The 15,401-nt window shown below is 43.1% G+C and overlaps 1 protein-coding gene across 4 annotated transcripts in view; it reads left to right on the top strand.

Moving 5' to 3' along the window:
- Klf12 (KLF transcription factor 12) overlaps positions 1 to 13,480 on the top strand; it is a 370,757-nt gene extending 357,277 nt beyond the window's left edge. For all 4 annotated transcript variants that reach the window (XM_050144660.1, XM_050144658.1, XM_050144659.1 and 1 more), the window contains one exon: positions 8,665 to 13,480. In XM_050144660.1, coding sequence (XP_050000617.1) covers positions 8,665 to 8,846 — 182 coding nt within the window. In that variant the 3' untranslated portion in view covers positions 8,847 to 13,480. The remainder of the gene's footprint in view (positions 1 to 8,664) is intronic.
- Positions 13,481 to 15,401: the final 1,921 nt, after the last annotated feature.

The raw sequence follows: 15,401 nt of genomic DNA, 5'->3' as shown, positions 1-15,401 counted from the left end.
ATTACTATGGGGAAATTGGGTTGCTTTTCTGAAAGACTGAGATCCTTTGGAGAGGCTCCTGTGGAGCCGAAGGGAGAGGACTGCTGGACAGGCATTTGGAAGACAGAGCTGGAACCTGCAATGATCATGGTGGAGCGGGCAGGGAATACCTCCCCTATTTCTCTACGGAAGAGTCTCAAAAAAAAATCTCTCCACCCAAGAAGATTTGGGACAACTTGCGATGGGTGTAGATAAGCTTACCCCTTCGCTACAGCAATGCAGGAGGAGAGGCATGGTGTTAAGGTGTTAGGTGCTGAATTACATTTGGGTCATCTGAAACAGCTTTCAGGCCACGGCTGAATTCTTCTGTACCATCCCTGTATGCAGAAGGGAGACTAGAAAGTAGACACACATAGGATTTCCCGGGAGGCTGGAGCGGAGACTGTGAGGATGAGGGGATTGCGTAAGTGAGAAGAAAAGCTCAAAGTCTTGGCACACATTTATGTGACAGGTTAAAGAAGAGTTCCCTGCGCAAGAAACTTAAGAAAAGGTAACCAGACACATAGCAAATAAGTGTTGTCACCGCACCGCAATATACACTCGGAACAGCCAAATAAAACAAGGTCCTTTGACCTTGAACTTTTTACTTTTTGTGAAGTCCATTTTATTAGAGAATATTTTCATTCCTTGTTTGCTCTCTGGGTGAGAAGGCTAGACTTTGTGTTAGCAATACCATATATCCAATAAGTCGTCCCTCAGGCCCTTGTCTGCCAGGCCAGTTCTGACTAGATGGCCTGGTTTTGTAGAGCAGTAACTTCAAGTGTGGAGTGGCAGCTTAAAAGGTGGCTAACAGTAACTGGATCCCCAGTGAAGCAAGGGATCCCAAGTGAAGCCACTGCTACATTACAAAGCTGCCAAGGTCAGATGTGTTAAAATCACGACATTGCTTAGAAAAGGTCATGGCGTGTGGAGAGTTTCCCATGTTCTAGCAAACATTGTATTTGCTATTGTTATCAAGGTTGCCTTTATAGAACAGCACTGGGAATACACAAGGAGCTCACTTAGTCGCTTTCACACACAATGAAGAAGTTAGTCCAGACCATTCAGGGGAATTCCAGTAACACACTGACTATTTGATTGAATTATCAAGACAAATAAATGGATTGCACATACTATACAATAGGTTGGTCTGCCTGGTTCAGGCAGTTTTGTACTTAAAATATTTTCAAGAGATAGAATCAGGATTGACGTCCAGTTAGCCAAAAACTTTAATTTGTTCCTTTAGAATAGCAAAGAGAAGAAGGATTAAAGAGATGTTTCAGAGGACCTGAGTTGTGAACGTTTAGTACCTATGGGGGGGAGGGGGAGAGAGAGAGAAAGAGAGAGAAAGAGAGAGAGAGAGAGAGAGAGAGAGAGAGAGAGAGAGAGAGAGAGAGAGAGNGAGAGAGAGAGAGAGAGAGAGAGAGAGAGAGAGAGAGAGAGAGAGAGAGAGAGCCCAGCACTGGACAGGGCAGAGACAGGAGGATCCTGGGTATTCAGTGGCAAGTCAGTCTAGCCAAATCAGTGAGCTGCAGATCCAAGGAGAGATTGTATCTCAAAATACGAGATGGGGAATCAACTGTGAAGGCATCCTGATGTCAACCTCTCTGATTTGCATGTGTACATATGCTTGTGTGGGTGAGCACAGCTACACACGAAGAAAATTGATAACACACACACACATCTTCATGTTTCACAGGATAGCAAAAAAAGATGTATTTCCAACTTTATTGTTTGATTTCTATTTCTTCACAATAAACGGGAATACCTTAAGTTTCATAGCCATAGAATTAAATATTGTGTAGTGTGCGGGTTGGAGTTTCACAGCTTGTAGGAACAGGTGATAACCCAAGGTTCTAGAGATGGGGAAACCGCTTCCAGAAACCGCATTCTGCAGCCTCGAGCCCAGCTGCAGGTCGGTAGCCCAGCTCCATGTTTGACCATCTTGCCTGATTTTAGAACTCCAGGTAGCGCTGGCTACTTTAAACCCCAAGAGGGAATGTGGCCTTGTCCATCCTTGGCTGACTCAGAGAATCTGGTAATGCCAGCTTTTTTTTTTTTTTTTTTGGTCGCCAGGTTTCTATTTCCTCATCTTGAAAGCGCCTAATTTCCTTCCAAATCTATAAATCTGTGAACTTTTGTGAACTAACTGTAACAGAACCCAGAAGACAAGATAAAAATCTTGATTCTGGCTCCCCCCATCTCCTCATATGCAAATGCCATTCCTCAAGTGAAGCAGATTGTCACAGCAACTACGCTGAGCCCTGAATGTAATGCAGCTCATTTGTCACTGTCTGGGCCCTGTGGCTTCAGCAATGTTAAACAGGGACATATTTCAAAACTGCACTTCTGAACCTAGCGAATGCCTGCGCTTCCTGTTGCTCAAGGTGTTCCTTTTCAGTTGCCTGAGAAAATAACAGAGTCGCTGAGAACACGGGTGTTTTGTTTAATGCAGGCCTTTTGAAACTGCGCGTTCCTCTAAATAATTGCTCGCACGTCATTTTCATATGAAAAAGCACCTGCCCTTTGTCTCGGTCCACATTTACCTTTCAGCATTTCAGGTGGTGAAATGGGAGGCCCAGCAGAAGTGAGTTTTGTTCCGTAGGTTTTCCCAAATCCATTCAATAGCTGGTGTTTTCTTTAGACTTTGTTGAACCTTCTGCTGGGTAAATGCCATGGAAATGCCCTGAGCTGGTCTTAATCCTTTTCTCTAACCAGAATGGCAAAAGACAAGCAATTCGTAATAAATCAGTTTGTGTTGACTGTTTCGAGTCAGGGAAAAAAAATTTCTGATGTGAGTTCTTATTTTCCCAGGACCTTATTAATACCTCTTGGGAGTATGCGTGTGCATTCTGCCTGTACATACGTGCATAGGAAGTTGTATCCAACATGAACTGTAAGAGGGTTGTTCAGAAATTTTTAGATCAACAGCAAAAAGATACTTTTTTTTAAACAGTTATTAAGTTATTATTATTGATGATGGGGTATAGGTAGCAGGAGGGATGGTGGGATGCTTAGGCCACAGGGTACTTGAGGAAGGAAGAGGACAGTCTGTGGAGCTGATTCTCTCTTCCCACACCTGCCTGGGTGCCAGAGAGGTAGCCACTGAGCCGCCTTCCCAGTCCCAGATGTTTTCACCCCAGTCTGGTATGTTTACTTGCTTAAGATTACTCTGAAAATGTTTCATTAAAATAGGAACTATAACAATGAAAGAAATGACTTAAAAAGGAAGCTAACTCTACCCCAAAGGAGGCCACCATTTCCTTTTGTGCAGAACTCTCCCTTTCAATTATTTGCTATGTAAAAACATGTCTCCAGGCACTAAACAACGATGACTATGTGATCTCGCTAATAGATGGGACAAAAAGGAGGTGATCACATGAAAGAAAGATGGAAGCGGAGGAGTGGATAGCAGAGAAAGAAGAATAGGAATCGAAGAGGAGGAGACAGATGAACAGTCAGTGCTAAGTTACAGTTAGATGGGCATAGACTTTTGTGGTGCGCTAACGCACCATTGAGTGACTATAAACAATAGTTCAAATACTTAGAAGAAAGGATTCCGAAAGTTTTCCCTGTGAATGCATGATAAGTGTGTAGTCAGATGTGTTTATCTTGTTGTAAACCCTACGCAGTGTATGCACACATATCGATACCACGTATTGTACAATAAAGACAGATAACTTATGGCTATCGATTAAGATGACATTTTTTGGCCAATGGAATGTAGCTCATTGGGCAAAGGGGCTCACCACCAAGCCTCACAGCCTGGGATTGATCTCTGGAACCCCCATCATGGAGGAAGAGAATGAAATAAGGCATGTTGTCCTCTAACATCCTCAAGTGTGCAGTTGCACATATGCACATCCACATCCACCCATGTGGGTCTTCTTTGGGACTGTTGGTCACCCATACATGGAGGTAATGAGAGCAGAGGCAGGGAACAGGGTTCAAATGGCTGCAGAGGTGATGGAGATAGGCCTCTGGGAGAAAACTTCAATGAGACAACTCAACTTTATTCCAGAGTATGGGAAATATATAGCATTGGGAAACCTGGGGACAATTTACACACGCCTATCATATACCTGGGTTAGTGGAAGCACAACCCTATGAAAATAGCTAGAACATGTTACTAAATTACCATATGGTCAGCAGGGAAAGAGGGCTTGCAGGGAATTATTTCGAGGGACATCCTTGAGATTAGTCAGGCAACCAGGCTTAGAGACACCCTCCAAATCTGGGAAGGTAGAAAGCAGGGAACCTTGCTGGGGATGAGTCCTTCATGTTGCTGAGCTTGGAGAAAGCTGCTAGGCCATAGTAAACTTCAGCTTCTGGCCATCAGAACCTCCCAACATACCCAGAGCCACAGAAAATCAACGCAAAATTTTTTAAGTATATTTCAAGTGAGATGGCACAGTGGATAAAGTACCTCATTATTTAAGATTGGTGGTCTCCGTTCAATCCCCAGAGTCCACTTAAATATCCATTCAATATAGGCCTGATATTCAAAATATATAAGGAACTCACAAAACTGGATATCAATAAAACAGCTCAGTTTGAAAATGGGGTACAGATCTAAACAGAAAATTCTTAAAAAAGGAAACTCAAGTGACCAAGACACACTTAAATAAATGTGCACTATCCCTCGCCTCAGGGAAATGAAAATCAAAACTACTTTGAGATTTCACCTTACACCTGTTAAATGGCACAGATCATGAAAACGGGTGACTTTTCTTTCTTGTGAGGATGCGGAGTCAAAGGAAAACTCATACATGGCGGCGGGTAGGTGTGCAAACTCGTACAGCCACTGTGGAAATCAATGAGGCAGTTCCTCAGAATGACGGGAGTCAATCCACCTTCAGGTCCAGCCATATCCCTCATGGACATACACCCCAGGGATGCCTTATCCTGCCACAGACACAGCTGCTCACATATGTTCATTGCTCTGCTATTCATAATAGCTAGAAATTGGAAACAACCTCAACAGATGAATGGATAAAGAAACTTGGAACATTTATACAGTAGAATATTATTCAGCCATTAAAAATGAAACTGTGGAGTTTGCTGGTAAATAAATGGAACTGGAAAAAAAAATCATCCTGAGTGAGGTAACATAGATCTAGAAAAACAAGGTTATATGTGACTATTAGCGGCTAAGTCAATGATAACCAAGCTATAATCCATAGAATCACAGAGGTTAGGTATAGAGTAAGTGACTGGAGGGATACTTAGATCTTGCTAAAAAAGAGATAGAAAATAGACAGTTATAGATGTGTGGGGAGGGACTGGAACAGAAGATTCGAAGGAGTAGCAGGAAGAAAGGGGTTGAGGGAGGGAAAAGCTAAGGGCCATATGAAATATAGTAGTAAAACTTTGTAAAAATGTGTGTATATAGGACGGTGGCCTAAATGGCCAAACACTAGAAGAGACAGAGCAGCCTCAACTAGACATCTCTTGTCATCAAGCAAGAGCTTCCAGCACTGAAGTTGGGTTACATCTAATAATTGTTGTCCAAAGGGGTCTTTATGGAAACCCCCAAACAACCTAGATTGTTGCCAAGACTATAGGTTGCTCTCCCCAAACTGACATCAAGGCCTCATTGCTGAAGACAACACCTCCACAAACTATTAGACACAGAGAAGTCAAGCTGGTGACTACATAGCTTGACCCCTTTGTCTTTGGTATAGGAAGGAAGGTAAGCTTCAGTCAGCCAAGGAGAGATGTAAACACCAAGTCAGCCACAAATGCTTTGATCAACAATAGCATACTGCCTGAAAAATATGCTCGTGTAAAGGGGGCACAAACTTAATGAGAGTAACCAGTCAATATTTGATTTGACGTAAGGCCCACTCCACCAAATGGACCCCAAACCTGATAATATTTGGCTGATCAAGAACCTGAGTCTGGATAGCCCAAAACCAAATACTAATGTTCTAAAAAAACAAAACAAAACAAAACAAAAACCCCATCCTTTGTTCAGCCATCAGCAGAGAGACTTCCTCCTGCAGCAGATGGGAACAAATACAGAGACCCACAGCCAGACATTACTCAGAAAGAGAGACACCATGGAACACTCAGTCCTTGATGGAATGTCTCTATCAAAAAAGCCTTCCCCTCCTCGGGTCTGAGGGAACCCTGCTGAAGAAGAAGCAAAGAGTCTAAGAGCCCGAGGGGAGGGAGGACACCGAAGAAACAAGGCCTTCTAAACACAGCAGTACCAAGTGCACGTGAACTCACAGGGACCGGGGATGAAACGCACAGGGAAACAAGGATCTGCACAAGATGGTACACGGGAGCCGGAAGGAGAAGTAGGCAAATGGCTCTGATATGAACTCTATCTACAACTGATAACCAATTTTTATTTGTAAGTGGTTTTCTCCAAGGGAGTCTCGCTGGGGAGATAAACTGGAATGCCTAGCAGAAGATGGCCATCAGAGGGAACGCATCAGATCCTCGGAGGTTCCTTGTTTCCTAGTGACATGTCAGAGCTTTTCTTTTTTTTTTTTTAAGTTTTATCTTATTTTTAGATTTATTTACATTTTTTCTTTCTTTTTACCATATAGGTCCTTTGCTTATCTATTATGGCTTCCAGTTTAGTGCTTGTAATGAATGGGTCTCTGTGACTCTATCTGTTTCTGTTTCTTGTTCTTTTCTTGGGCTTTTTTCCTACTGTTGGTTTGTTTTGTCTTATTCCACTGTGTTAGTTTTTGTTTTTACCTAACTTTATTTTATCATCCCTGACAGAAGGGGGGTGGATCTGGATGGGAGGAGAGGTGAGGAAGATTTGGGAGAAGTATAGGGATGAAAAGTCATAAATACATTATGTTAAAAGGAAAGCTATTTTCAATACATTATTTTCAATAATGTGGGGAGGGGGAAAGAAGACCTTTTCTCCTTCCTACCTCAGCTTCTAAACTTTCTCTCTGGGCAATTTCTTCATAGCATAAGCCACTGTTAGGAGATGTCTCTTGGTGACAACCAGTCAACTCAGGGTAGCAAAGGCAGAAGAACATTGGGGCAAATATATTTGTGTATCTTGTGCTAACTACCAGAACTCATACAGAAATAAAAAAAAACTACAGCAGTATTCAACATGTAAATACATGCTACTCATTGTCAGGAATATATTCGATTACAGATCTTTGACTTTCATAAGTTAGGCACTTACCTGGCTTGTGCTTGCTTTGTTTCTCTAGAACGCTGGTCAGTAAGCACATGCAAGTACATATGCTGTCTTCTTGGAACAAATGGAATGAATTCAAAGTAGAGGTTTTTTTGTCAATACAAAAACTGTCGATACAGTCAGTATGCTTTCACTTGAATGGGTACTTTTAGAAGATCCTGGTAGTTCCTGTAGTCACAACTAGTGCCTCATCATTTCTAGATTCCACGGGACTGAACCACTTGATCCTAAGACCCAACAGTAACTTAACAGCTGAATTTGTTTAGGACCTAATCTAGGCTCTGGGAGTAGAGATGGGCAACAAGGTAAGATCTTTGTGGTGCATTGTGTTAGTGCCTGACTGAAATAGGATTTAGCTAGATTTAGAGTACCAATCTGGGTACTGAGGACGTAATAAAGTTTATCCTTTCCTCGGGAGCGTAGTGAAAGGTGCTGGATTCAGGGCCAGGGACATTTTCTTCCCTGGAGCCTTGAGTAAGTTACGGTGCCACACTGGACAGTTTCTTTCCCGTGGAGTGGGGGATGCCTTCCAGCTTCATGTGCAGGGTTAGCGTGAGCTGCCTACCCTGCTCCCATTGGACAGGTGGGACAGGAGAGGTCAGTTTTGCGGGGTTGCATGGGGACAGGGCTTCCCTTTGGAAGAGAGCTAGGAAAACAGTGCACCTGGGTCAGCTATTGTCCCGCTCCCCGCTGGGAGCCCATTTGGACAATGGATAGGCTATCTCTTCCCAGCACAGGCTTTGGATATTTTACTGTCTGTACAAGAAGACGGCGGGGCCTGGTCAAGTTACAAACGTCTTCGGGCTTTTTTACAAGGATTCAGCATTCAGTCCCACTTCGAAATTCCTCAGGCTCAGTTTGGTTCTCTGGTCTTGAAAAACACACTCACTTTGGCACTGCTAGTCTGTCTAAGATTTCCTCCCAAGGGACAAACAAAATGTAGATGTTCGTGAATAACATATGTCCAATGAATGGGTTGTTGTACCTGTAATGAAGTGATGTGGACACCTTGAATGATAGCTAACTGGACTCTCTGTCCTATACAGTCTTATAGCATTGAAGCGATGCATATTCTGAAGGGAAGGGGGGGCTATTAAAATGGAGCTAAGTACCCTTTACTGTTGTTTATGATTTCCGGCTACAGAGCCGAATCAGACTCTATGGGGTGTTAATACTCCCCTTTAGCCCACCCGCGTGAAGAGCAAGCCTCTCCTTCCCATTTGTGCCTATAGTATCGCTCCTCAGCCAGAAATCCAAAGGTTAGCTGATGTCTTCACTGATGTCACAGCAGGAAACTGTAACTCACCTCTCAGTCCCTAAAGCCCCCGGTGGGATGCTAAGGTTTACTCACAGAGACCTGCCAAATAGAACATCCATTGACAACGCTTTGCCAGCATTCAGGGCTGGCTGGGTCGTTACAGAAAAAGGATGGAGCCCCAAAGCTTGTGTGTCTTTGTTTCTTCCAGGAGAGAAGCCCTACAAATGCACGTGGGAAGGCTGCACCTGGAAGTTTGCCCGCTCGGATGAACTGACCAGGCATTACCGCAAACACACGGGAGTGAAGCCATTCAAGTGCGCGGACTGTGATCGCAGCTTCTCGAGGTCAGACCACCTGGCCCTGCACCGGAGGAGGCACATGCTGGTGTGAGGAAGGCTCCTGTCGTCCAGCTGGGCATAAGAGCTGGGTCTCTTAACGAGCGACTAACTCAGCAGGGCTGAGCCTCCTCTACAGTGTTAACGTCAACAGCACCACCGTCCCACGGTGCCTGAAACCAGAGCAGGAACAAGAAGGAACCCTTCTCCTTTCAGCCTGAAGGTAACCCCCCCCCATCATGATCACCCCGCGGGAGAGCTGCTGCAAGCACACTGGCCTGGGGGTTCAGCGCCTCAGGTCCTGAAGAGACAGGCATTATTTGTCCGTGCTCTGTCCTCTGCCGTTGGAAAGATGTTTGTAGCTTGTACATTTCCCGAGCTGGCCGGACACTCGGCTATCAGTCCCTTAAAGGTCATCTACCGCAAACCGATGTTACAGAAGACCTCAGTTCGGATGATTCTTCCATGGCACCTCCCCCACCCCCAAGCCCTTTAGACAGAGATTTCAGTTCCTTTCTCAGTAAGCCAGAACACACATCCAGTCTGTTACCAGCAAGCAGCATGAACTAGAAAGGAAGGGGCTGTTGGGGAAGCTCTGTTACCCCAAAAGAAGGCACACAGAAGTAGCTCTCTATGCTAATCATGGCGGACCTAGATAGCACTCACACCTTGTCTTCATGCCATCTCCCGGAAGAGAACCAAGAGTCTATTCATTTGTTTGTCTTTGCTTGTTTTTGTTCTGTTTCGGTCATGTTTTGTTCAACCGTTCCAGCAGAGGGGCAGAGCAGTTTCTCAAAGGCTAGTCCTGCTCTGCCCTGGCATGGACGGGCAGAGGTGTTCTGTAGTTGAATAGGAAGAGCCTGTCTAAAAAAAAAAAAAAAACAATAACGACAATAGTCATAATAATAATGACCGCCCTACTTCAAACTGTAGTGTTCTGTCACCTAGGCATCATCTCCCCTGCCTTTTGTGATTACAAGGAATCAGGGGGGAGGGGAGCTTCCTTAGACACACCGGCACCAAGGAAAGAGGTGGGGCTGCCCATGCAAAGTCAGTGAGCATGAAAATGAGACAAAGCAGAGGTGGAAATAACGCTCTCTGGAGGAGAAAAGCAATAATGAATAGAAGGACTTGCCTACAATCGCTCCACTGAGGACTCACGTTACCAGTTTTCATACTCACTAAAGGGATTGTAAAAAACACCCCAGCATTTCAGATGTCTTGGCTCCATTCAGAGGCCCTAGTGACAGCACTGAGGTCATCTTTCTGCTCTTTGTCGTCCTACTTGCTCGAGTACCACAAGTAAAGATTATGCTCCCCGTTTCTCATTGGGCAACAGTTCTTTGGTGACTAGCTAGGCAGAGCTGAAGGTTAACTCTTCAGTCAGTGGGGCTGTTCAGCTTGGGCATGAGTCCTTGGAAAGAGGGGCCCGGGGAAGCCCACCTTGGTGCTGCTTCTTCAACCTGGAGAGCCAAGATTCTGACTCTCCCGTGGATTCTTCTCTACATGGTTCACTTTCTAAACTGGCCCGGAATCCCCATGTTCCCCACATTGGCATCCACAGGGACAGATAACCTGCTTATCCTGGGAGAAGGACGAGAAAGTCAGGTTCCATTGTCCCCCTCAAATGAAGAGCCTTTTGTATCTAGCAAAAAATATACAGGAAAAGCAATACATCCCCAACAAGCACTCTTTCCAATATAGTATCATATTTTTGTCCCCACTAAAAGCTGTTGTTTTCCCAGCTTTGTGTGGCAATTGGGCTTAGTGAGATTTTTTGTTAAGATTTTTTTTTTTTATAGCTTAACTATAAAAGGTCTCCAGCAAAGACCTTTGCAATATATTTCAGTGACAGATGCTTGATTTGGGAAATTGCACAAATTAACCACATAATATTCCTAGCTCATTTTTAAATGTCTGCACATTCTAAAAGGATGTCTGGTGACAGAGTTATCCTTTACAGTATCCGTTTCTAATTTGGGGAATTGGGTTCTGACAAAGCAAGGACTATAAACACTACTAGAAGAACGGCTTGGGTTGGAGCGCTTTTAAAGGAATTTTAATAAATGTTCAGGCAAAAGTATTATGATTTACAGATCAAGTCCTGGCTTCAAAAATATGTGCTCTAATATTTTTTGCCAGGTCTGAAGAACTCATCAGGCAATTTCCCTCTAACAAGGGCTGCAGTTCTGTTGATAACTAGCTTCAGCTACACGGGCTGGTACCCACCAGCCAGTGGGATTTTTTTTCAACCAACTGGAACATTTTTTTTTAAATCTGTACTGTATGCACTTCCTACTTCTCATTGCCTGTTATCATTCAGAATAAAAACAGGCTTCCTGATGCATGCCAGCATTAGTAACTGGCCAGTGCAAAGAACTCAGACAGTAGCAAGCAACCATGATCTCCCCAGGCGCTGGCCCCAAAGTCTAGTTGGCAGGTATAGGGGAGTCACTCAAGTGAAGGATAGATTTGGCTTCGTTCTGTCTGCTCTCATCAGAGCCAATCCTTTTCCCACTGAGAGACATCTTGCAAGTTTTACAGGTAGAATTCATTGAACTGACAGGCAGAGGAAGCTTCCTGAGTGACATCTTGATTTAAATTTAGCACAGAACGAAAAGGAGTTGCACCTAACCGCTTAGGGAAGACTTGGGGAAGCAAGCTTCCCCGACTCACTCCCCAGCAGTGGGAAGCAGACTGAGATGGTAAGATCACTGATGAAATCTGCCATCGTTCCAGCATCCCCCTCCTTTTGACACAGTGATGTTTTTAGAAAGGATGTAAGCACAAGTGAACATGTCTCTGATGTGGCCCAAGAACTAAAACTCACTTGGAACTCATCTAGGGGATGTAAGCAGTACTCCTTGGCAGGTGGGTTTGGGACTGAAGGAAATATGATATCCTTAGGCACAGAGACGCCTCCAGTCATTTTATGTGCATATCTAGCTTCTTGAAAAGCACAGTCTATGAGAAGCTATCGAAAAAGAGAAAGAATCTTGAAGGACTTCTTGGTGTTCCCTAAGCAGAGCAAGTTTGGGCTTCAAATTTGAAGCGGTTCAGCTTGCAGCTAGGGAGCTCATGTGTGGTTGGTAAGACCTGGTGACAAGCAGGAAGAAGTGATTGTCTCCCTGCCCTGTGAAGACTAATGACAAGGGAGTTGAGTTACTTGAGGGTTTACAGAGAGTCCCTTATATTTCAACCTCAAGTTGTTTGGAGAGAAACTTCCCATTCAGCTCCAGCCTCCTGCTGTCGATTGCTTTGGACACTGCTTGATTTTAAGTTCTGTTATGGCATTGAGAAAGAGGTTCCTGATGGCTTTACCATGGAAAGTACACTACTGCCTTTACAAAATGCGTACGCCTTTTGTTTTCAAAAAGTTGAGGGTCAGTTACATGAGTAAAATGAGCACTTTTAAATATCACTTTAAAGTTTAAATGGGATAGAGGAAGATGAGTTAGGGGCGGGGTCTTTCAAAACGCTTCACTGTTTACAAACGAAAGTTCTAGGTGATTAGAAAAGCTATGTTCGTCATGAGGGAAATTTGGAATAGCTCATGCAAAGACTGTATTCATGTTTATACGAATTGTTTAACTCCAAATTGCCAATTGTTTCTGAATGGAAATGTAAGTCTGCACTTTGAGATCAGCTCATTAGAATGATAACATGTATATGGATAAGAGATGCAGTATTCCTTAGTCTGTACTTTGTTTATTATATGTACCAAAGCTGCAATTGAATAAATCAGGTGAGGTGAGGCCTTCGGTAGTATTAATATGCCTTTGTTTTCTTCTTGTAACTGCCTAGAAAAGTAGCTGAGGGGTTAATCAAGGCTGTCTATCACTTTTATATTGAGAAGTCATAGAACTTACTGAAGCAGTGGCAATACCAGCACCCATGCAGTCTGCCTAGAAAGCATCGAATGTGAACTGATGTTGATGAACCACCATAGGCCCAGGAAGCCTTAATACTCATAGTTCGTACCCTACTCTCATTAAGTTTGTCCCATAAATAAATGCCATCAGCCAAATCTCTTCCTTGACTTGTTCTGAGGTTGGATTCCCTGCAGAAGGAACCGGTCTTGGTTTAGTCTCGGGAAGAGATTTGACCGGTCATGTCTTCCATATTACATTTCTCCTTGCTCCCACACTGCCTTTCACTTACCTGGAGAGACACCCCCAACACATGCACCTGTGTGCACACACTGGCACATGCAGCAGCCGCCAGGCGACTAAATATCAACAAAGAACTTTTGTAAAAGAAATACTTTGTGATAATCCATACTATGTAGAAATGTAAGTTATTACCTGACTAGAGAATCAGCTTATCTTACTATGTAACTTTGCCTGCATTTTATAGTTAAGAAATGTATATACAAATTCAAAATGCTATATTTTCACAATTTCATTATAGAGTAATGTCTGTTTAGCAAACCATGCCCATTGGTATTTTAAATATGCTAAATACTGAGCAATTGCAATAGAAATTCAGATTTTTCATAAGAAAATAAAATGGAAGGGTACTGCATCTTTAAAAAAAATAGAGTGAAGCTATTTTACTGTATTCGTAACATATGTGATAGTGGACAAAGTATTTTCAAACACGCCAATTTTACAGAGGTTGTAAATAGTTTGATGACATATGTTGGGGGAAAGCTTCTAGTTTTCATCACAATAAAAAAAATAACACTTATTCAGCTATGCCTTGTGTGTGGATGGTACTCACAATCGGTGATGTTGCCACCGGAAATGGTCCCTCTTGTTGATGTTCATGGTGCTTGGTCAGAACGGAGTGACCGCTTGTCATAGCTTAGCCAGAATGGTTTAAAACTCAGATGAGGTCATTTCTTCATACTTGTCTTTCCTTGGAAAAGGAAAAATGGAGATGTGCTTGTTCTAGAAAAATCATCTAGCAATCATTCTCTCTTCTCAGTTATCCTTCTCAGCAGAGTGGTTCTCAGTTGAAAACAATAAATTCAGGTGTTTATTCTTGTCTAAGTTTCAGAGGGGTTGCTTTCCAATGTTGATGAGGTTAAGTGTATTGATATAGCCACATATTAAAAGACTCTGTAGTGGCAATAGGAAAAAGTTAATGCCCATTTTTTTCCAGAAATTAATTAAACGCTGAAAGTGCCTGTCAATGAATATGACCAATGAGATAATCCTATACTTTCACACAGCAATAATTCTTCATCATACCGAGTTTTTCCTGCATGGTTTGAGCACACACAGAGTAAATATATGCACATAGTAAATTAGATCTGTTCCCACAAACCCACAGAAAAGGGCTTTCATCACTTTGAAGTATAAGTAACCCTATTTGCAATTAATATCTCTTAATTTTCTTTGTCTTACTTGAATACGATCAGGTGACTATGGGAAATAAAGTTATCTTCAGTGTACATGACAACGTAGAACAATTACAATATCCAGATCAAGTGTACCTCACATTTATAACAGAGCTCTGAAAGACTTGCTCAGTTAAAAACACTGATGCACTTAGTGCGAAACAGCGAGAGATTTTTATCTTCTTTATTTTACCCACTTACATCAGTGTGCAAGTTTATCTTTTGTGCTTCATTCTCTTTTCACCCAATAAATCCTAATATCATCAAGGAGAATATGGAGGTCAACACTGACAAGTCCCCTCTCTCCCCCCCAAAAAAATCTTGTGATACTTGCAAAGGCCTTCAGACAGTTATTTAGTTAATCCTGGCAGTTACCTCATTGTGTACATTCCGAAGTTCACAAGTTTTTCTCCTCAAATTGTTTTATGGCTACAAGTGGAGTCATAGGTAGAGATAAACAATAAAACTGGGCATAGCCACGAACTCAGTGTATTCTTTACCCCTGCTGTCTCAGTGCATGAATTCTCCCAGGCAAGCTGTCGACGCTACCAGCAAAGCTATATTAGAGCCAAACACTCAATAATGATGGTTCTCAATGTATGGCCAGGAATAAGTTTTCAGGTTTTTAGACAGTGTGTTACTGGGGTGGACAGCATTCTCCAGGCCCCAACCTCAGGTCAAGAAGACCATCCGCTCTTTACCCTACTCTGTTTCAGAGAATAGGGATGAAGACACATGCATCAAGAGGGAGAGAGAGAGAGAGTAGCAAACAGATGCTAATGTCACAGCCCAGCTACTCTATTCCCTGGCCATGCTGACATGAGACATTCTGACTTCCTCCTCCCCGTGTGTTGTCTGAAAGTGCAGAAGTACCCTGGGAGGTTCAAAGCTCACGCTGAGGGATTTTAACACGGTCACTCCAGTCTGTACAACTGGTCTCCCCTTCATGGATGGGAAACCAAGGCACAATGAGAACAGCTGAGATATCCAGGGGCACAAAGTAAGTTAAGAGGGCCTTCTTTGTAGTATAGCACATAGCTTTCTTCCCTCGTCCTGGCTGCCATGTTCCCAGTGTCTAACTTGGTGTTGTTATGAGAACCCTGTAGGAATATGATCTATCAGATGATTTAGCACATGAATTGACAATTGTTGTAGGAGGAGCGGGCCTGTTTTTGGTCTTGACTGCCCTGCTAGCTTACACCTGAAAGAATCACACAGAAACTATATTAATTAAATTACTGCCTGGCCCATTAGTTTTAGCCTCTT

The sequence above is a fragment of the Alexandromys fortis genome, unplaced genomic scaffold (genome assembly GCF_014885135.2).
Source record: "Alexandromys fortis isolate MF-2015 unplaced genomic scaffold, M_Fortis_MF-2015_v1.1 scaffold_43, whole genome shotgun sequence".
Taxonomy (NCBI): domain Eukaryota; kingdom Metazoa; phylum Chordata; class Mammalia; order Rodentia; family Cricetidae; genus Alexandromys; species Alexandromys fortis.
This window is presented reverse-complemented; position numbering and strand designations above follow the sequence as displayed.